This window comes from Artemia sp. Qi Xiang Cuo, chromosome 3 (genome assembly GCF_049724085.1).
Source record: "Artemia sp. Qi Xiang Cuo chromosome 3, ASM4972408v1, whole genome shotgun sequence".
Taxonomy (NCBI): Eukaryota; Metazoa; Arthropoda; class Branchiopoda; order Anostraca; family Artemiidae; genus Artemia; species Artemia sp. Qi Xiang Cuo.
The window spans coordinates 25,432,061-25,454,047 of record NC_142796.1 but is presented as its reverse complement, the minus strand read 5'-3'; the positions used below and the strand labels follow the sequence as shown (position 1 = coordinate 25,454,047).

Here is a 21,987-nt window from a genome sequence, read left to right as displayed (position 1 = left end):
AGTTAGGCTCACCGTACATGAATAATTAAAATGAAATTTGCATATTAATTTTATTTTTGGCTAAATGGCTTTCTCGAAATTTTGATTTGACGTAACTTGTAAAATAACTTACGCAACGAACTTCTATATTCGTATATTTTTGTTACGTAAATAAGGGGTTATGCCCCTAGTCAATACCTCGCTCTTTACGCTAAAGTTCGAATTTTGTTCCAATTCTTTGAGAATGACCCCTGAATCATAAAGGCCGTTTAATTAGAATAGATAGCTCTTTTGAAAGCACTAAACAAACTTTAGCGTTAAGAGCGAGGTATTGACTAGGGGAAGAATCCCTCATATACGTAATAGTTTCTGTTCGTTTTGAGTTTTAATGTTGCTTCTTACTTTCAGTTGAAAAAACTTGTTTTCTTATTTAATTTCTGGTCGTTTTATAGGTAATGCTGAGAAATTCGGCGGCCCTGTCATAGAAATCTCCCTTCCCTCATGAAAATATCCTCCATGGAAAGTTCCTCTCACGTAGCCTCCTTCTCCGACACCCCTCCCTACCAGAAGAAATCCGTCCTGAAAACGTCTGCATACTTCCAAGTAAAAAATACTATGTGGAAACAATGGGTAAAGTTCATAATTTGGAGCCCTTCCCTCGTAGACTGTGGGGGATTAAGTCATCCTCAAAGACATATTTATCAGGTTTTTGACTATGCTGAACAAAATGACTATCTCACAATTTTGATCGGTTAACTTTGGGAAAAAAATGAGCATGGGAGGGGGCCTAGTTGCCCTACAATTTTTATGTCACTTAAAAAGGGCACTAGAACTTTTAATTTATGTTTGAATGAGGTCTCTTGCGATATTTTATGGCCAATGGATCGATACGATGTCCCCTGGAAAAAAACAAACAACAAATAAACACGCATCCGTGAGTAGAAGAAGGAGCGCCAGTCCGACCGGGAGTGCAATGCCCTTTGAATCCGACCTGGTGTTACATCAAGCAGAGTCCCTGGAATTTCAGCATTGAATTTTACGTAATTTCTTTGTCACAATTCCACCTTGAGAACATTGTTTGCGCTTCTAGCCTAAGATAACAGTTTCAACACATTATAACTTTGATGTTTGATGCTTTTGTATCTCAGTAAATAAATTGAATTTGTTTATCAGATGAATCAATATAATAAAGAAACTTCAAAGATGCTTGGGTTTCTAGATTGTGAATCCATTGGTTTAAAGAAGTGAGCTTGTGGTGTAATTTTTGAATGTGCATTCTTATTGCTGGCTTCAGATCATAGTGAGGTCTCTTGCTATCACTGGCACATCAACTATAATATGTATGCTTAAAATAGAGACAATTAGAGTATGACATTACGGATTATAAACAAACTAGGCTTATATGATAGAGTGATCCTCCCATTCTATGAAGGAGGGAAGGATCTATCCACGGTACAACAGGAAGCTAGAGAAATATGTAGTTATTTTGGTGTGACAGCACTATACGTGAAAGGCAATGTCCTCACTGATAAACGTTAATTGTCAAATGCAAGTCGTATATTCCATTATTCAATTTGGAAGATTTAAATAGTGAGATATTTCCGAATAAAATACACAATCCTGAGGATTAAGTTCGATTTTTATCAGATGGGCACCGATAGATATTCGTTCTCGGGATACATGTATAAGATATCCCAAAAAGAGGAAGAACAACAAATATCGTGATATAGATTGGGATCACGCCAAGTGGGTGACGAATGATGAATTATTATAATGTATGACGAGGCTGTTAAAAGTTGTGTATACCCCAAGTCGATATAGTACATATACATAGATTTCAAAATGCTTTAAATGCAATAGTGAAGTTCATTGAGGACAATAAGTTCTATCGGTAATTGTAAATGTGTAATATATTATTGTTGTAATTATGCTCACACACAAAACAAAATTGTTTCTAAATCTAAAATGTCCCCTTTCTTTTTTGTTAGATTTGTTTAAAGGTAGTTTATCGAATATTCTTGAAGTAGAATGAATCGTGGTTAGTCTAGAGTCAGCAGCGACCAAGGACCTCTACCTCTAAGGAACGCATCTCCTCATCGGGATTTAGACAGAAATTTTCAATTTGTTCGGTGAATATTCTTCCAAAAAGTGTTTTTTTTTTTTATTTCAAATACAATTCTATGACTTTTTAATATTCTCACTACTCAAAGGTCCAGATGCAAGAACTTTTACTTGAATTTCATTTATTCTACACACTAATATCAAAATTAGCATTATGTTCCCCAGAAATTACAGTGTCTCTTCTGCATTTCCTACATCTATAATGTTTTGGTTCTCCAGTCTCTAGATATCAAAAGGAACTTCGTATGTCTGAACCAATAACATCAGACATCTTTGATAATCTCATCGAGATTAACGGAACAATATTTCTTTTTTGTCTTTGTTAAGGGGCTCTGAAAATAGAAGTTCAATTTGATTTTTTTGTTCTTCCAAGAAAAACGAAAAGTAGAGAAATGTATTTTCTATAATGTTCTTATAAAAACTAGAGTTTATGGTCAAAAAAGCTTTATATTTTTACAAAAACGGCACAGTTTCGATCCAAACCCAGGGTTTTTCCTAGCCGAAGATTCACATTTGAACCAGAGAACTTTATTGTCTATAATTTTCTTACAAAAAGTAGAGTTCATGATCACAAATGATTTATATTTTTACGGGACTGGCACATTTTCGATCCCAACCTAGGCCTTTGCTAATCAAAGATTCACATTTGAACTACAAAAATGTATTTTCTATAGTTTTCTTACAAAAAGTAGAGTTTACGGTCAAAAAAAAGATGTACATCTTTACGGAGATGGCACAGTTTCTATCCCAACCTAGGTTTTTGCTAACCAAAGATTCACATTTGAACCACAAAACTGTTTTTATATGGTTTTCTCACAATAAGTGGAGTTTGTGATCAAAAAAGCCGGACATTTTTACGGAAATGGCTTATTTTATATTCAAACCTAGGCTTTTTCTAACCAAAGATTGACATTTGAACCAGAGAAATATATTTTTTATAATTTTCTTACAAAAACCAGAGTTTACGGTAGAAAAAAGCTATATATTTTTACGGAAATGGCGCAGTTTCGATCCAAAGCCAGGGTTTTTTCTAGCCAAAGATTCACATTTGAACCAGAGAAATGTATTTTCTATAATTTTCTTACAAAAACTAGAGTTCACGGTCAAAAAAGCTTTATATTTTTAGAGAAATGGCACAGTTTCGATCCAAAGCCAGGCTTTTGCTAGCCAAAGATTCACATTTGAACCAGAGAAATGTATTTTCTATAATTTTCTTACAAAAACTGGAGTTTACGATCAAAAAGCTTATTGTTTACTGTTGAAGCATCGAGGACAGTAAAATAAAATTTGTTGTTTGAATGGGTACGTTTTATCATGAAAATATCGGAAAATTTTGAAGGTATAGTAAGAAAGGCTTTCAAAAACATGATAATACTACTAGTACTAACAACTTACTGTGCTACTAAGCCATCTGAGGTCGACAAAAGTACGTTTTATCAAGAAAATATTAGATTATAGTATGAATGACATACAAAAACATGAAATACAACTACTACTACTAGCAACTCGCTGCATCGTAAGGACACCTGAGGCCAATACAGTTAAGAAAGGCTTGCAAAAACATGATAATACTACTAATACTAACAACTTACTGCACTACTAAGCCATCTGAGGTCAGAAAATAGTATGTTTTATCAAGAAAATATTAGAAAATTTATAGATTATAGTGTGAATGACATGCAAAAACATGAAATACTACTACTACTACTAGCAACTCGCTGCAACATAAGGACACCTGAGGTCAATACAGATACATTTGATCAAGAAAATATCTAAAAATGTTTAAGGTATAGTACAAATGGATTGCAATAAACATTAAAAATAGAACTACTACTAACAACTCGCTGTGACATAAAGTCACCTGAGGTCATTACAGATACGTTTTATCATGAGAATATATGGAAATGTTGAAGGTATTGTAAGAAAGGGTTCCAAAAACATGATAATGATAATAGTAATAACGACTTACGAGACTAATAAGCCATCTGAGGTCAACAAAATTACGTTTGATCAAAATAATATTTTAAAACTTATAGACTATCGTGTGAATGGGGTGAAAAAGCATGAAATACTACTACTACTACTATCAACTCACTTCAAAATAATGACACCTGAGGCCAATACAGCTGCGTTTGATCAAGAAAATATCTGAAAATGTTTAAGGTATAGTACAAATGGATTGCCATAAGCATTAAAAATAGAACTACTAATAACAACTCACTGTGACATAAAGCCACCTGAGGTCATTACCGATACGTTTTATCATGCAAATATCTGAAAATGTTGAAGGTATAATTAGAGAGGCTTGCAAAAACATGATAATACTACTTGTACTAACAACTTACTGCACTACTAAGCCATCTGAGGTCAACAAAAGTACGTTTTATCAACAAAATATTAGAAAATTTATAGATTATAGTATGAATGACATAAAAAAAATAAAATACTACTACTACTACTACTAACGACTCTCTGCAACATAAAGACACCTGAGGCCAATACAACTACGTTTTATCAAGACAATATCTGAAAATGTTTAAGATATAGTACAAATGGATTGAAAAAAACATGAAATTGAACTACCACTAACAACTCACTGTGACATAAAGACACCTGAGGTCAATACAGACAAGTTTTATCAAGAAATTATATGAAAATGTTTAAGGTATAGTACAAATGGATTGCAATAAACATGAAAATAGAACTACTACTAACAACTCCCTTGTCGTTGAGAAAATTAAGAACTGAAGTGGAACCTTTTCAATTTTCTTTGAAAAAATTTGAATTGAATTGTAAATTGTAACCTTTTCCTTTTTTTTAGAAAATTCAGAAGAGAACTTAAACTTTTCTTCACTTTGCTGAGAAAACTCGGAATTAAAGTGGAACATTTTTTCATAACGTCTGTTGTTCGAATGGTTTAATGTGATGTCTGAAATGAGTATGCTAATGGGTACATTTTATCATGAAAATATCTTTAAATACTGAAGGTATAGTAAGAAAGGCTTGCAAATATATGATGATACTGCTAGTACTAACAATTTGATAAAATTCAGAAGCGAACTTAAACTATTCTTCACTTTGGTGAGAAAACTCGGAATTAAAGTGGAACTTTTTCTCTTCTTTGGGGAAAAATTCAGAAGAGATCTTGAACTTTCTTCACATCTTTGAGAAAACTCAGAATTAAATCGGGGCCTTTTTCTATTCACGGAGAATATTCAGAATTGAAGTATAACTTTTTTCCATCTTCTACGAGAAATTTAGAACAGAACTTTAAATTTTTTCACGTCTTTGATAAGATTCAGAACTGAACTGTAACTTTTTTATGTTTCTTAGGAAAAAATTAGAATTGATCCGTAACTTTTTTTCTTTGAGAAAATTCAGAAGAGAACTTTAACTTTCATTCACTTCTTTGAGAAAAACTCAGAATTGAAGTGCAACTTTTTCATCATCACGAAGAATATTCACAATCAAAGTATGACTTTATATCTTCTACGGAAAAATTTGGAACAGAACTTGAAATTTTTTTATATCTTTGAGAAAATTAAGAACTGAAGTGGAAACTTTTTTGAACTTTTATTCACTTCAATGAGAAAAACTCAGAATTAAAGTGGATTTTCTTCATCATCACGAAGAATATTCACAATCAAAGTATGACTTTCTTATATCTTCCACGGAAAAATTTATAATAGAACTTGAAATTTTTATATCTTTGAGAAAATTAAGAACTGAAGTGGAAACTTTTTTTATTTTCTTTAGTGTAAATTAGAATTGAACTGTAACTTTGTTCTTTTCCTTGAAAAAATTCAGAAGAGAACTTGGAACTTTTCTTCACTTCTTTGAGAAATCTCATAATTAAAGTAGAACTTTTTCACTTCTTTGGGGGAAAATTCAGAAGAGAACTTGAACTTTCCTCTTTTTTTTGAGGAAATTTAGAATTAAAGTAAACGCTTTTTTCTATTCATGGAGAATATTCACAATCGTAGTATAACTTTTTTCATCTTCTACAAAATTTAGAACAGAAATTTACATTTTTTACATATTTGAGAAAATTCAGAACTGAACTGGAACTTTTTATTTTTCTTTGGAAAAATTTAGAATTGATCTGTAACTTCTTTTTTCTTTGAGAAAATTCAGAAGCTCAGAATTGAAGTGGACCCTTTTTCTACTCATGTAGAATATTCACAATCGAAGTATAACTTCTTTCCATCTTCTGCGAAATATTTAGAAAAGAACTTTATATTTTTTCATGTCTTTGATAAAATTCAGAACTAAAGTGGAACTTTTTTTATTTTCATTGGAAAAAATTAGAATTGATTTGTAACTTTTTATCTTTGAGAAAATTCAGAAAAAAACTTGAACTTTTATTCACTTAGTTGAGAAAACTCCGAATTAAAGTGGAACTTTTTATCATCATGGTGAATATTCATAATCAAAGTATGACTTTTTTCTATCTTCTATGGAAAAATTTAGAATATAGCTTTAAATTTTTCTATGACTTTGAGAAAATTAAGAACTGAAGTGGAACCTATTTTTCATTTTGTTTAGTTTAAATTAGAATTTAAAAAATATTTAAAATAGGCCCTTGAAATAACCTTTATTTCTATGGTTGAATTGATGAAATTCAAAACAATCAGAAATTACTATCATTGATTTTTGTGTGCATTTTCTCCATGAAGTTAAAAATTTCCACTTTAATTCTGAGCCTTCTCAACAAAGTGAAGAAAACTTCCAAGTTCTCTTCTGAATTTTCTCAATGAAAGGAAAAGAAGTTACAGTTCAATTCTAATTTACACTAAAGAAAATTAAAAAAGGTTCCATTTCAGATCTTAATTTTCTCAAAGACATAAACAAAATTTAAAGTTCTATTCTAAGTTTTTCTGTAGAAGATAGAAAAAATTCATATCTCAATGAAAAGAAAAAAGTTACAGTTCAATTCTAATTTACACTAAAGAAAATAAAAAATAGGTTCCATTTCAGTTCTTAATTTTCTCAAAGACATAGAAAAATTTAAAGTTCTATTCTAATTTTGTCCATAGAAGATAGTGAAAAGTCATACTTTGGATGTGAATATTCACCATGATGATAAAAAGTCCCACTTTTATTCGGAGTTTTACAACGAAGTGAATAAAAGCTCAAGTTCTCTTCTGAATTTTCTCAAAGAAAAAAAAAGCTACAGATCAATTCTAATTTTTTCCAATGAAAATAAAAAAAAATTCCACTTCAGTTCTGAATTTTCTGAGACCTGAAAAAATATAAAGTTCTTTTCTAAATTTTTCGTAGAAGATTTCTCAAAGAAAATAAGTTACAGATCAATTCTAATTTTTTCCAATGAAAATAAAAAAAGTTCTACTTCAGTTCTGAATTTTTTCAAAGACGTGGAAAAATATAAAGTTCTTTTCTTTGTTTTTCGTAGAAGATGGAAAGAAGTTATGCTTCGATTATGAATATTATCCATGAGTAAAAAAAGGGTCCACTATAATTCTGAGCTTCTGAATTTTCTCAAAGAAAAAAAGTAACAGATTAATTCTAATTTTTTGCAATGAAAAATAAAAAAGTTCTAGTTCAGTTCTGAATTTTCTCAAATACCTGAAAAAATGTAAAGTTCTGTTTTAAACTTTTCGTAGAAGATAGAATGTAGAAAAATACATTCTTCGTAGTTTATTTATTTTTCGTATTTTATTTATTTTATTTTTCGTAGAAAAATAGAAAAGTTCCGGTTCAGTTCTGAATTAATTCTCACTTTAATTCTAAGTTTTCTCAAAGAAGTGAGGAAAGTTCATGTTGTCTTCTGAATTTTTCCCCAAAGAAGTGAAAAAGGTCCAATTTAATTCTGTGTTTTCTCACCAAAGTGAAAAAAAGTTCAAGTTCTCTTCTGAATTTTCTCAAACAAATGAAAAATAAATTTTTTCCGTAGAAGATAGAAAAAAGTTATACTACGATTCTGAATGTTTCCACAAGGATAGAAAAAGTTCTACTTTAGTTCTGAGTTTTTTCAAAGAAGTGAAGAAAAGTTCCAAGTTCTCTTCTGAGTTTTCTCAAGGAAAAGAAAAAAGTTGCAGTTCAATCCTAATTTACACTAAAGAAAATAAAAAAAGTTTGAGTTTTTCTCAATGAAGTGAATAAAAGTTCAAAAAAGTTTCCACTTCAGTTCTTAAATTTCAAGTTCCAAGTTTCAAATTTCAAGTTCTTTTCTAAATTTTTCCGTAGAAGATATAAAAAAGTCATACTTTGATTGTGAATATTCTACGGGATGATGAAAAAGTTCCAATTTAATTCTGAGTTTTTCTCAATGAAGTGAAAAAAAGTTCAAGTTCTCTTCTGAATTTTTTCAAAGAAAAAAGTTACAGATCAATTCTTATTTTTTCCTAAAAAAAATAAAAAGTTCCAGTTCAGTTCTGAATTTTCTCAAAGACGTTAAAAATTAGTACTAGTAGTATTATCATGTTTTTGTAAGCCTTTCTTACTATACCTTCAATATTCTCAGATATTTTCATGATAAAACGTATCTATTAGCATGCTCAATTCAAACAACACATTAGCCCATTCGAACAACAGAAGTGATGTTAAAATACCCATTTTAATTCCGAGTTTTTCTCAATGAAGTGAATTAAAGTTCACGTTCTTTTCTAAATTTTCTCAAAGAAAAAAAGTTACTGGTCAATTCTAATTTTTTCCAAAGAAAAATAAAAACGTTCCAGTTCAGTTCTAGATTTTCTCAAAGACGTGAAAAAATTTAAGTTCTGTTCTAAATTTTTAGTAGAAAATTGAAAAAAGTTATACTTCGATTCTGAATATTCTCCATGAAGAGAAAAAGTCCCCGATTTAATTCTGAGTTTTCTCAAAGAAGTGAGGAAAGTTTAAGTTCTCTTCTGAATTTTTCCCCAAAGAAGAGAAAAAGTTCCAGTTTAATTCCGAGTTTTCTCACCAAAGTGAAGAAAAGCTTATGTTCTCTTCTGAATTTTCTAAAAAAAAGAAAAAGTTACAGTTCAATTCTAATTTTTCCAAAGAAAACTACAAGGTTCCACTTCAGTTCTTAATTTTCTCAAAGACAAGTGAGTTGTTAGTAGTACTTCTATCTTCATGTTTATTGCAATCTATTTGTACTATACCTAAAACATTCTCATATATTTTGTTGATAAAACGTTTCTGTATTGACCTCGAGTGTCTTTATATCACAGTGAGTTGTTAGTGGTAGTTCTATTTCATGTTTTTCTGCAATCCATTTGTACTATATCTTAAACATTTACAAAAATTTTCTTGATAAAAAGCAGCTGTTTTGGCCTAAGATATCCATATGTTGGAGCGAGTTAATAGCAGTAGTAGCAGTAGTAGTATTTCATGTTTTTGCACGTCATTCATACTATAATCTATAAATTTTCTAATATTTTTTTGATCAAACGTACTTTTGTTGACCTCAGATGGCTTAGTAGCGCAGTAAATTGATAGTAATAGTAGTATTATCATGTTTTTGCAAGCCTTTCTCACTATACCTTGAACATTTTAAGATATTCTCATGGTAACACGTAGCTATATTGACCTCAGGCTGTTTTATGTCACAGTGAGTTGTTAGTAGTAGTTCTATTTTCATGTTTATTCCAATCCATTTGTACTATACCTTAAACATTTTTATATATTTTCTTGATAAAACGTAGTTGTAGTGGTCTAAAGTGTCCTTACGTTGCAGCGAGTTTCTAGTAGTAGTGGTAGTAGTATTTCATGTTTTTGCATGTCATTCCTACTATATCTATAAATTTTCTAATATTTTCTTGATAAAACATACTTTTGTTGACTTCAGATGGCTTAGTAGTGCAGTAAGTTGTTAGTACTAATAGTATTATCATGTTTTTAAGCCTTTCTTACAATACATTCAACATTTCCAGATATTTTCATGATAAAACGTACCTGTATTGACCTCAGGTGGCTTTGTGTCACAGTGAGTTGTTATTAGTAGTTCTATTTTCATGCCTATCGCAATTCATTTGTGCTATACCTAAAACATTTTCAGATATTTTCTTGATAAAACTTATCTGTTTTGACCTCAGAAGTCTTTATGTCACAGTGAGTTGTTAGTAGTAGTTCTATTTTCGCGTTTTTTTTCAAGCCATTTGTACTATACCTTAAACATTTTTCGATATTTTCTTGATAAAATGTAGCTGCATTGGTCTCAGGTGTCCTAATGTTGCAGCGAGTTGCTAGTAGTAGTAATAGTATTTCATGTTTCTGCATGTCATTCATACTATAATCTAATATGTTCTTGGTAAAACGTACTTTTGTTGACCTCAGATGGCTTAGTAGCGCAGTAAGTTCTTAGTACTAATAGTATTATCATGTTTTTGAAAGCCTTTCTTACTATACCTTCAAAATTTTCAGATATTTTCATGATAAAATGTACCTATTCGAACAATATATTTTATTTTCACTGTCCTCGATGCTTTAACAGTAAACAATAAGCTTTTTGATCGTAAACTCTAGTTTTTGGCTAATAACGTGAATCTTTGGCTAGAAAAAGCCTGGCTTTGCATTGAAACTGCACCGTTTCCGTAAAATTAAAAAACTTTTGACCGTAAACTCTAGTTTTTGGCTAATAACGTAAATCTTAGGCTAGAAAAAGCCTGGCTTTCCATCGAAACTTCACCGTTTCCGTAAAAATAAAAAACTTTCTGACCGTAAGCTCTAGTTTTTGTAAGAAAATTATTGAAAATACATTTCTCTACTTTTTACTTTTCTTGGAAGAACAAAAAAAAAATCAAATTGTACTTCTACTTTCAGAACCACTTAACGAATACACAAAAGAAATATTATCCTGTTAATCCCGATGAGATTACAAATGTTTTAAAATTTTGATGACTTTGAAATACGAAGTTCCTGTTTATATCTAGAGACTGGAGAACCAAAACATCTGATTATAAATGTAGGAACTGTAGACGAGACACTGTAATAAAATACATGGAGGTTGAGGTCCTTGCTCGCTGCTGACTCAAGACTAACCATCATTCGCTCTACTTCAAGAATATTCAATAACCTACTTTAAAAAAAATCTAACAAAAAAGAAAGGGGACATTTTTGATCTCGAAACAATTTTGTTGTCTGTGTGAGCATAATTAAAACAATAATATATTATACATATACAATTACCGATATAACTTACTGTCATCAATATACTTCACTATCGCATTTAAAGCTCTTTTGAAGTCTATGTACAGGTCTATGTACAACTTTTAACAACCTCGTCAGACATTATAATAATTCATCATTCGTCACCCACTTGGTGTGATCCCAATCTATATCACGGGTTTTGTTGTTTTTCTTCTTCCTGGGATATCTTATGCATGTATCCCGAGAAGGAATATCTATCGGAACCCATCTGCTAAAAAATTGAACTTCATCCTCAGGATTGTGTATTTTATTCGGAAATATCTCAAAATTAAAATTTTCCAAATTGAATAATGGAATATACGATTTGCATTGACAATTAAAAGTTTATCAGTGGGTACATTGCCTTTCACTTATAGTGCTATAACACCGAAAAATTACATATTTCTCCGACTTCTAGCTATACCGTGGATAGATCCTTTCCTCCTTCATAGAATGGGAGGATCTCTCTATCATGTAAGCCTAATTTGTTTATTCTCCGTAATGTCATACTCCACTTGTCTCTATTGTAAGCATACATATTATAGTTGATAAAGACCTTATATGTCCCAGGGCATAACTTACATCTCTCGCCCCGAGGGCTCTGGGGGAGGGTTGCCATCAAATCACTTTCAACTATTCTAAAGAGCACTGTGCATTTCAATTTCCAATTGAATGAGCCCTTTTTGAAGATTTTATGTCAACGCTTTCTATAAAGACCTTATATGCCCCAGGGCATAACTTACATCTCTCGGCCCTAGGGCTCTGGGGGGTATTTCATCCTCCATAATCTAATTTCCAGCACTTTCAACTACTTTGAACAAAATGACTATTTCAACATTTTGATTGTGTGTGTTTTGAGAAATGATGGGCGTGAGAGCGGGGTTCGTTGCCCTCTAATTACTTTGGAGTATTTAAATGGACACTAGCCCTTTGAATTTCCAATTGAATGAGCCCTTTTTGAAGTTTCTATGACAACGCTTTCAATAAAAACCTTATATGCCCCCAGGGCTTAAATTACAGCCCCTACCCTTAGGACTGTGGAGGAATTATCCTCCTCAAAGACATAATTTCTAGATCCTTCAACTACATTGGACAAAATAGCTATCTCAAAATTTTCTTTGGATGTGTTTGGGGAAATGGGGGGCGTGAAAAGGGGCCTAGTTGCCTTCCAATGACTCTCGACTATTAAAAATGGCACAAGCCATTCCAATTTCCAGTTGAATGAGCCCTTTTTGAAGTTTCTACAGCATCCCTTTCGATACGAAGTATCCTGGTCTAAGACCAACCAAAAAAAATATTATAAATAACACATTGTGCCAACATCGTTCCTTACTTAGGCAGCGCTATTGCGCTTCCTATGATAAGATTATTGCAATACGCCTACGAGTATCAAGTTTTTTACAATACTAACAAGTTATTTCCTACGAGTATCAAGTTTTTCACTATATTTACATGTTTTTTCGTACGAGTAACAAGTTTTTTTTGTACAACACTAGCAAGTTTTTTTCTTAATATTAACAAGTTTTTTTTCACAATACCAACAAGTTTTTTCCTACTAGTAATAGGGCTAAACGGAAAGCAGATTGTCTACGGTTGGGCTGGGGGGAGGAGTTTGCTTGCCTGTGTTGGCCTCAGGTGGCTTGCTGCTGTGAGCTGTTAGTAGTAGTAGTAGTATTTTTTGGTTTTTGCAGGCCACTCATATTATACTTTAAACTTTTTCAGATATTTTCTTGATAAAACCTAGCTGCGCTAGGTAATGCATTTTATGCATTAATTTTTTTATGTTTCCATTATGTTTAGGGTACTTTGTTCTATCATTTCACTCATTGGGCTTTCATATTATCACTTCACGTTTAAAATATATCTGATGTTATTAATAATATTTAATTTTCCAATAAAGTTGGGTTTTAAGTTTCAGAAACAAGAACATTCACGTTTAAAATGCATCGGATTTTATTAATAATATTTGATTTTTTCATACATTTGGGTTGTAGTACGTTTAAAATACATCTGATTTTATTAACAATATTTAATTTTTAGTAAAGTTTGGTTTTAGTTTTCAGAAACAAGAACATCTACGTTTAAAATACATCTGGTTTTATCAATAATATTTAATTTTTTAATAAAGTTGGGTTTTAGTTTTCAGAAACAAGAACATCCACGTTTTATAACACATCTGATTTTATTAATAATATTTGATTTTTAAAAAAAATTGTGTTTTATTTTTCATAAAAATTAACAGCCACGTATAAAATACATCTGATTTTATCAATAATATTTGATTTTGTTAATGAAGTTGAGTTATAGTTTTCAGAAATAGGAACATCCACGTTTAAAATACATCTGATTTTATTAATAATATTTGATTTTTTAATAAAATTGGGTTTTGGTTTTCAGAAATAAGAACATCACGTTTAAAATACATCTGATTTCATTAATAATATTGGATTTTTAAATAAATTTGGGTTGTAATTTTCGGAAATAAGAACATCCATGTTTAAAATACATCTGATTTTATTAATAAGATTTGATTTTGAAATAAAGTTGGGTTTTAGTTTTCAGAAATAAGAACATCCACGTTGAAAAGACATCTGATTTTATCAATAATATTTGATTTTTGTAATGAAGTTGGGTTTTAGTTTTCAGAAACACGAACATCCGCATTTAAATTACAACTGATTTTATCAATAATATTTGATTCTTTCATAAAGTTGATTAAATAAAATAATATTTAATTTTTTAATAAAATTGGGTTTTAGTTTTCAGAAACAAGAACATCCACGTTTAAAATGCTTCTGATATTACTAATAATATTTGATTTTTCAATAAAGTTGGGTTTTAGTTTTCAGAAATAACAACATCCACGTTTAAAATACATCTGATTTTATTAATGATATTTGATTTTTTAATAAAGTGGGGTTTTAGTTTTCAGAAATAAGAACATCCACGTTTTAAATACATCTGATTTTATTAATAATATTGGATTTTTGAATAAAGTTAGCTTTTAGTTTTCGGAAACAAGAGCTTACACATTTAAAATACATCTGATTTTATTCATAATATTTAATTTTTATAATGAAGTTGGGTTTTATTTTTCAGAAACAAGAACATCCACGTTTAAAATACATCTGATTTTATTAATAATATTTAATTTTTTAATAAAGTTGGGTTTTAGTTTTCGGAAACACGAACATCCACGTTTAAGATACATCTGATTTTATTTATCATTTAGGTTATGTTACAAGGGAATACCCGGATACCTGCAGTCAACCTAAAACCATCACTTTTTTTCAAATAGCTTCATTTACATTTTAAAAAGTGTAGATACTGACACATTTTCACTAGCACATATGCTAAGACCCAGCTTTATTAAAAAAATCAAATATTATTAATAAAATCAGATGTTATTTAAACGTGGATGCTCTTATATCCGAAAACTAAAACCTAACTTTATTAGAAAATTAAATTTTATTCATAAAATCAGTTGTATTTTAATATTCATAAAATCAGATGTATTTTAAACGTGGATGCTTCTATTTCTGAAGACTAAAACCCAACTTTATTAAAAAATCCAATATTATGAATTAAATTAGATTTATTTTAAACGTGAATGTTCTTATTTTTGAAAACTAAAACCCAATTTTATTAAAGAATCAAATATTATTCACAAAATCAGATGTATTTTTTATGTTCACTTATCGTGGTGCCGCGATAACATGAACGTTACTTTCAATATCTATACTTTTTCAAATGTAAATGAAGCTATTTGAAAAACGTGGATGTTCTTATTTCCGAAAACTAAAACCCAACTTTGTTACAAAATCAAATATTATTAGTAAAATCAGAGGTATTTTTAATGTGAATGTTCGTGTTTCTTAAAACTAAAACCAAACTTTATTAAAAAATCAAATATAATTAAAAAAATTGGATATTTTATAGTCATAAAATTGGATGTATTTTAAACTTGAATGGTCCTATTTCTGAAAACTAAAACCCAACCTTACTAAAAAATCAAATATTATGAATAAAATCAGATTTATTTTAAACGTGAATGTTCTTATTTCTTAAAACCAAAACCAAAACCCGTATTTATTAAAAATTAAATATTATTAATAAAATCAGAAGTATCTTAAAGGTGAAGTGATGATATGGGAGTCCAATGAGGGAAATGATAGAATAAAGTACTCTAAAAATAATGGAAACATAAAGAAAGGTAATGCAAAAAAATATTTTTATGGAAATAACGACATTTAGAATATTGATATAAAAATATGTTACATACATTATTATACATTGTTTATATCACTGAAAAACTTTGGACATTTTGAATCTGTTTCATAAAATAATTCATCAAGTTCTCGCATATCTACATCATGATACTATAGTTGCTCTCGTCTCTTAGTGCGTAAGCAGTAAAATAATCACTATTCCATTTTGAGGCATTCACAGTTTTTAATGTGGTGTCTTCTATAGGTTCAATATGTGTTTCATTTTTGGTATTATTAGGTTCATTGACTATATAATCAATAGTAGTAATAATATTTACTTGTGCTTTATTTTCCATCAATTCATCTTTTTATTTATCAGTTATATTATATACCAATGCCCTTTTATTTTGCCTGTGATTTCATTGTCTATTATCACATTATTTTTATACAGGTAACAGTTCTGGCTCGTAGACAAGATATGATTTATCACATTAGTGCAGCAACAGGCTTTTCTTTTCCCCTTCGCTATCATTTAAATACTAATACCAGAACGACGGCAATAGGATCTATAAGTAGGTGGCGTGATACTAGAACCATGAGCAAGACGATACCCCTCTTCATCAACTATTATGTTTATGTTGGCATTATCTTTGAGCACTATTCTCTCTGGAGATCTCACTCTCGCTCATCCACCATCAGTAATGTTGAATGCTTTGGGTACTCTAAACTCTCACTGTAAAAATCTAAACTCTCACTGTCACGACAATGTACACATACGTTTCCAATAGTGTTACTACTAGTGCTTTTTTCGTAGTTCAAGTCTTGTTCTTTGTCAGCATTCAACGCGACGATGATTTTATCATGTGTACACACTTTCTTAGAATAATTCATTTTCACTTTTTTTTAAATATGATTTAGGTTTTTATCCTCCCAATTTGTGAAAATTACTGATTTAATACATACAATAAACTAGGTAGTGTTGATAACCAGCGATAGAGTACCGCTGGGAAAGCGGCGTAGTGTCTAAGAGCAAGCATAGAGTACAACTGATGTAGCCGCATAAATACAAAAATAAATAAATAAAAATCCATTTCTATTTCTGTATCGATCAATTGCTCAGACTCCAAAATTCAATCATTCTTAAATAATGTCGAAGAAGAAAAAACCCAATGTTTATCGGTATTAAATATTAAGAAGGCTATTTTTTCATTGAAATACATCTTTTCATTATAATCTTTGTTTCTAAAGTTCGTTTATTATTATAAATGCTTCGAACAGTGTTCTTGTATGTGATAGTCACTTTGAAAGACAAGGATTGCTCTTTACTAACTTTTTATTCCACCGAACTGTTCGAACATAAAAAAAATATCAAAATCTATTTCTATTTCTATATCGATCAATATCTCAGACACTATCTCTAAACATTCTTAAACAATACTGAAGGAAAAAAAACACTGTCTATCGACATTAAATTATTAAGAAAGCTTTTTTATTGAAATACTTCTTTTCATTATATTTTTTTCGTCTAAAGTTCGTCTGTTATTATAAAGGATTTATACAGTGGTCTCGTACGTAAGATTAAATTTGAAGAACATGGAATGCTCTTTACTAACATTTTATTACACCGAACTGTTTGAACATAAAAGAAATAAAAACAAAACCCCGATAGTAAAAAAATACGATGAATTTATCATAAAAATAACTCCAAGGCTTCATTCTAATCAATAGCCTAAAATATTACTTACATTTATATATTAAAAATATAATTTATATACCTAAATAAAATAAATTAACACGGCTCTACTTGTAACAAAAAAATAAATTAAAATATACGCGAAGAATTCTCTTAAATATTACTTACCTGTATTTATTCTAAAGATACTTTAGATATTTTCTATTCAGTACATAGTGAGCAAAAAATGAAAGAGCAAGTCACAAGATAGTAAAAAATAAGATGAATTTACCATAAATTAACTTCAAGGCTTTATTCTGATCAATTGTCTAACATATTACTTACCTTTATCTATTATAAAGATGCTTATATACCATAATAAAAGCAATTAAAAACGGCTGTACTTTTAACAAAAATTAAACTTAATATCTTGCCGACAAAATATACGTGGGGATTATCTGTAATCACTAATATTGCGAATGTGTGTGTGAAATTTAGATATTTCCTTGCATTTTGGACTAAAACTAGGGCAATCCCTTGGGAAACAACAGAAATAACCTTAATTTCTTGCCCATAAAACATTCATGGTAGATATCTGCAATCACTGATATTGCGAATGTGTGTGTGCAATTTACTTATTTTCTTGCATTTTGGACTAAAGCTAGGGAATCCCTTGGAAAAGAACAGAGATAATCTTAATTTCTTGCCGAAACGACAGAAATAACCTTAATTTCTTGCCCATAAAACATTTATGGGGAATATCTGCAATCCTTAATATTGCGAATATGTGTGTGCAAATTAGTTATTATTGTAGTAGGGCCTCACTGCTTTCAAAGTCATCCCTAGGGAAATTACCATGAAGTTTGAAAGTCATCCCTAGCCCTTTTCCCATAGAATTCAAAGTCATGCCCTCTGACGTCACGTGACACACCTGTTTCTAGGCAACATTCCCGGCAAGGTAAGATTTGGCATGACCAAATATCACAATTTTTGGTAAAATTCCCTGGTATAAATACTTGGAATGTGGTCCGTGTAATACACAAGTTTTAATGATGAGCTTCCACCCCCTTGCACCTGTTTCTAGGTGAAATTTCCGCCCAGGCAAGATTTGGCATGACCAGGCGAGATTAGGCATGTCCAGGCAATATTATGCGGGTGCAGGCAAGATTCGGCATGTCTATCCAAGATTTCAAGGACACCCTTTTCCCTGTTACTAGGCAAAATTGTGTTTCTAGGCAAAATCATTTTTAGACATGTTCCCAGGTGTTTGAACTCCTCTGCGTTGTTTCTAGGAAAAATTCCCAGATGCTAGAAATCCCCTACGATGTTTTTCCACACATACCCCCAGCTACAAAACTCCCCTGCGTTGTTACTAGACAAAATTCACAGGTGACTGAAATCCCCCGCAAAGCTTTTTTATTAAAAGCCAAAGAGAACTTCCCCCACAAAATATGCTATATATAGAGCGGGTAAAGGCATTTATTCATCAGTTTTTTAAGCAATTGAAGACGCAACAAGTACTTTAACAATGGATAATACCTATGAGCAAGTAAAAACATATCTCTCTAGTTACCCCCCCCCCCCAAAAAAAAAAATATTCATACTTTGCTTTGTTTCAAACATACTCTTTTTTCCACTGTGTAAACCCTCCTCCCTCATTATTTACCAGCATTTAATTCTTCCGAAAATGAAATTAGTTTACTCAAAAAAAGTATCTTTTCTCCTTCATGCATTAAAACCAACAAAATAGAGGCATTTCTCTCATGTGATCTAAACAAAGACATTCATCAAATGTGTCAAAATCTTTGCGTGTGCGCATTGTCTAAATTAACAAAAAATATGTGTGAATTTTGGTAGAACCCTCTGGAAAGGGGTGTCTGGTAAACAAGGAAGGGATTAAGGTTACAGGTTTCACATAATTCTAGGTTGTCTGGAAGAGGGAAACGAATTGTTTGCAAAATTAATGTGCAATAGAGATGTATTAGGACGTTGAAATTATGTAAAAGGCTGGGGGGTACTAACAGCCCTTTAGAGTGCACATTTTTAAGTATATCTTGAAATGACATGCGGGAAAACGACTATGGTCCATTATTTAATTCTATACCTTTCTTCCGAAAAAGTTTCATTTATATTCGCAGGGGGAGAGTGAAAACTAAGGTTTTTAACTTTGATAAACAAGGCTAGAAAGCAATGTCTTTAATTTAGAGGGGTTGGTAAAATTAGACTTGTGTCTCTTCCACTCTAAACAAAGACATCTATTATTAACAAAGCAGAAGGATTGCTTTTGCAGTCAATTATACTTTATGAGGGGAATGTTCTATTTTCAAATGGATTTGATTAAGACAAAGTACTTCCTTTTTGAAGAAAAATAATGGTTTAGTTAAATCTCTGCATAAAATAGTTATTAAAAATAAATGCAGAGAGGTGAGTAGATTTTTCCAAATGGTAAAAACAGGAGCATTGTGTCCCCCCCCCCCTTTAAAGGGCTCACATGCGGACCATGGCTACAGATAAATTATTCTCTAGCCTTTTTTTAAACTCCTATGTATAAAGAAACAAATGCTTATTATTTTTTTTCTATTTTCTACGCTTTCCTAGAAAAAGTGACTTATTTTATACAAAATTTAAATATTTGTAGCTTCTGCTTTTCTTCTCTAGAAGGAGGGGGGGGGTATTAATTTTTCTCTTCTGTAACAGGGAGTCATTATTTTATACTAAATTTTCTCTTCTTTTCAGAATTTCCCGGCCCTCACTCCTCCTAGCAAGCGAGCCAGATTGGGCGAAGCAAATCTTGTGCAGAGGTTTGATGTAGCTACCTGACCCAGGTTTGCAGCCGAAGATCAGCACCAAAGAGTTGCCACAGATTCCAGCCAACATACCACCCCGGCTACACAAAACCGCTACGTTGCCGGACATTATGCAAAGCTTCCAGCCCAAGCTAGCAACCATCAAGCTGCAACGCTTTCCCCCCTTGATCCTCGCCATCGAGTTGCCATGGTGTCCGGTCAACATACCACCCCGACTGCACAAAACCGCTATGTTGCCGAACATTATGCAACACTGCCAGCCCAAGCTAGCAACCATCAAGCTGCAACACTTTCTGGTCAGCTTGCCGCACTGGCTACACAAAGCCATCATCACTGACATGAGTGTGCAACCAGAACCATCCAAAACTCAAATGCAGCCAGAATTTGGAGATGTAAGCATTTTTACCTCTAATTTCTATCAGACTACGGAAATATCTAAATAAAACTATTTTTTAAACCATTTTTCGCTTCTCAGAGACATTAAAAGCTTTTCGCTAGAATATTAAAGTTTCCCCCCACCCCTTGTTTTAAATTTCACAGCTTCCTCCCCTCAGAGATACCTAAACATAATGTAATTTTTTTACTTGTCAAAGAAACCGCTCTTTTCTAATCTTTCCTATCACCTTAATTTCTCTGCTTACTGCAGACCACTTCATTATTTTTTCAACCTAATAATAACATTTTTCGATAATTTCTAGTTTACTGCTAGAGAGTCTTTCATCTCGCCATTTCAAACTAATAATGCTATTATTCGCTTGAATACTATAGTTTCCCCGAAATTTTAAGGGACTTAGAAATAAGGCTATTTTTAAACTTTTTTTTAGGTCTTTCTTTTCACTATTTTTTTTTCAATATTATAAAAGCTTGTCAGAGGCATTAAAGGTCCTGAGTCTGTCCTTTTTTAGCCCACTATAGACATTTCCCCCATTTTCGGGCTTTGAAGGGGATTTTTAAGCTAATAAGAGCCTACTTGCTAGCTCTTGGGAGTCATCTGTGTTCCCCCTCCCCTGTTAGCTCCATTCATACATAAATCTATGTTGTTTTCCCTGTTTTTTTCTCTAGAGTTGTAAAGTTTTACCCCCTAGTTTTAAAGACTTAGAAATAAGGCTGTTTTTCGGCTGTTAAGCACCTACTCGCTAGTTTTTGGAGGGACTCGGTGTTCCCCCTCCCTTGTTAGCTTTTTTATTCATTTATTCATTTATTTTGCAATCATTTATTTTATTTTGGAGTGTTGTGGGCGTAAGAGGGGAAGACCCTGGGGACATTCATTTTTATACCTAATTTTTTCTTTCAGGCCGAAATTGAGCGAATCATGGCGCAATTTATTGGAGCAGGACCAGCATCCCCAGAGGAAGCTTCAGGCGAATTACTAGCCTGGGCTGAGGAGTTTCTGGCCAAGTGTCAAGAACCAAACCCCTCCTCGGTAAGTTTCTCATGCCTTTTTAAATTCAAAAGGGCATGGCACTAATGCGGGTAAACCTTTCAATGCTTCATAATACATACAAAAGGTAGCCTACGGAAGAGGCATTCCAATTATATCAGTAGTGGGGGCATAGGACACCTTTGCATCCCAATGAGTAGTGGGGTGGTTACAGTTCCAAGGGCATAGTACCCCTTCATAATGCTATGAGTAGTGGATCTCCAAGAGGGCATACTAGTCATAGCCGTTCTCTCTTGCTCATTGGGCAATAGCTTCCAGTGAGCTAATATGTTCTTATTATTCTAGGTTCATACGACATCACCTCAAGGGACTTACAACCTCTACGAGGACATAGAGTTATATGAATATGCAAGAGGTCCCGCAGAATAGTGAACAGGACGGGCGTTTAACTGCAGGGGCGAGTCCGTCTATTGTATTTGATTTAGACAGTTTTGTGAGGGATCTCGGCCTTGATATAGATTATGAATGGGTTGATCAGTTACTATCAAGTGAGGTCGAGACAATCCCTCACAGTGATATGGGATAAAGTGGTGCTGGCTCGCCCCCAGTGTTACCTGATTTGTATTTAACAGATACCGCTTTGCGCAATATTCACGTCTACAGGGCCGAGTCTTGTGACCCGTT

At 31.9% G+C, this 21,987-nt stretch overlaps 1 protein-coding gene across 1 annotated transcript; it reads left to right on the top strand.

Moving 5' to 3' along the window:
• Positions 1–453: 453 nt before the first annotated feature.
• Positions 454–21,732, top strand: LOC148953917 (uncharacterized). The gene is made up of 4 exons (XM_089086019.1): positions 454–609; positions 19,852–20,314; positions 21,217–21,345; positions 21,649–21,732. Exons 2-4 carry the CDS (start codon positions 20,033–20,035, stop codon positions 21,730–21,732), a joined length of 495 nt encoding a protein of 164 aa, XP_088942145.1. The 5' UTR covers positions 454–609; positions 19,852–20,032.
• The last annotated feature ends 255 nt before the right edge of the window (positions 21,733–21,987 follow it).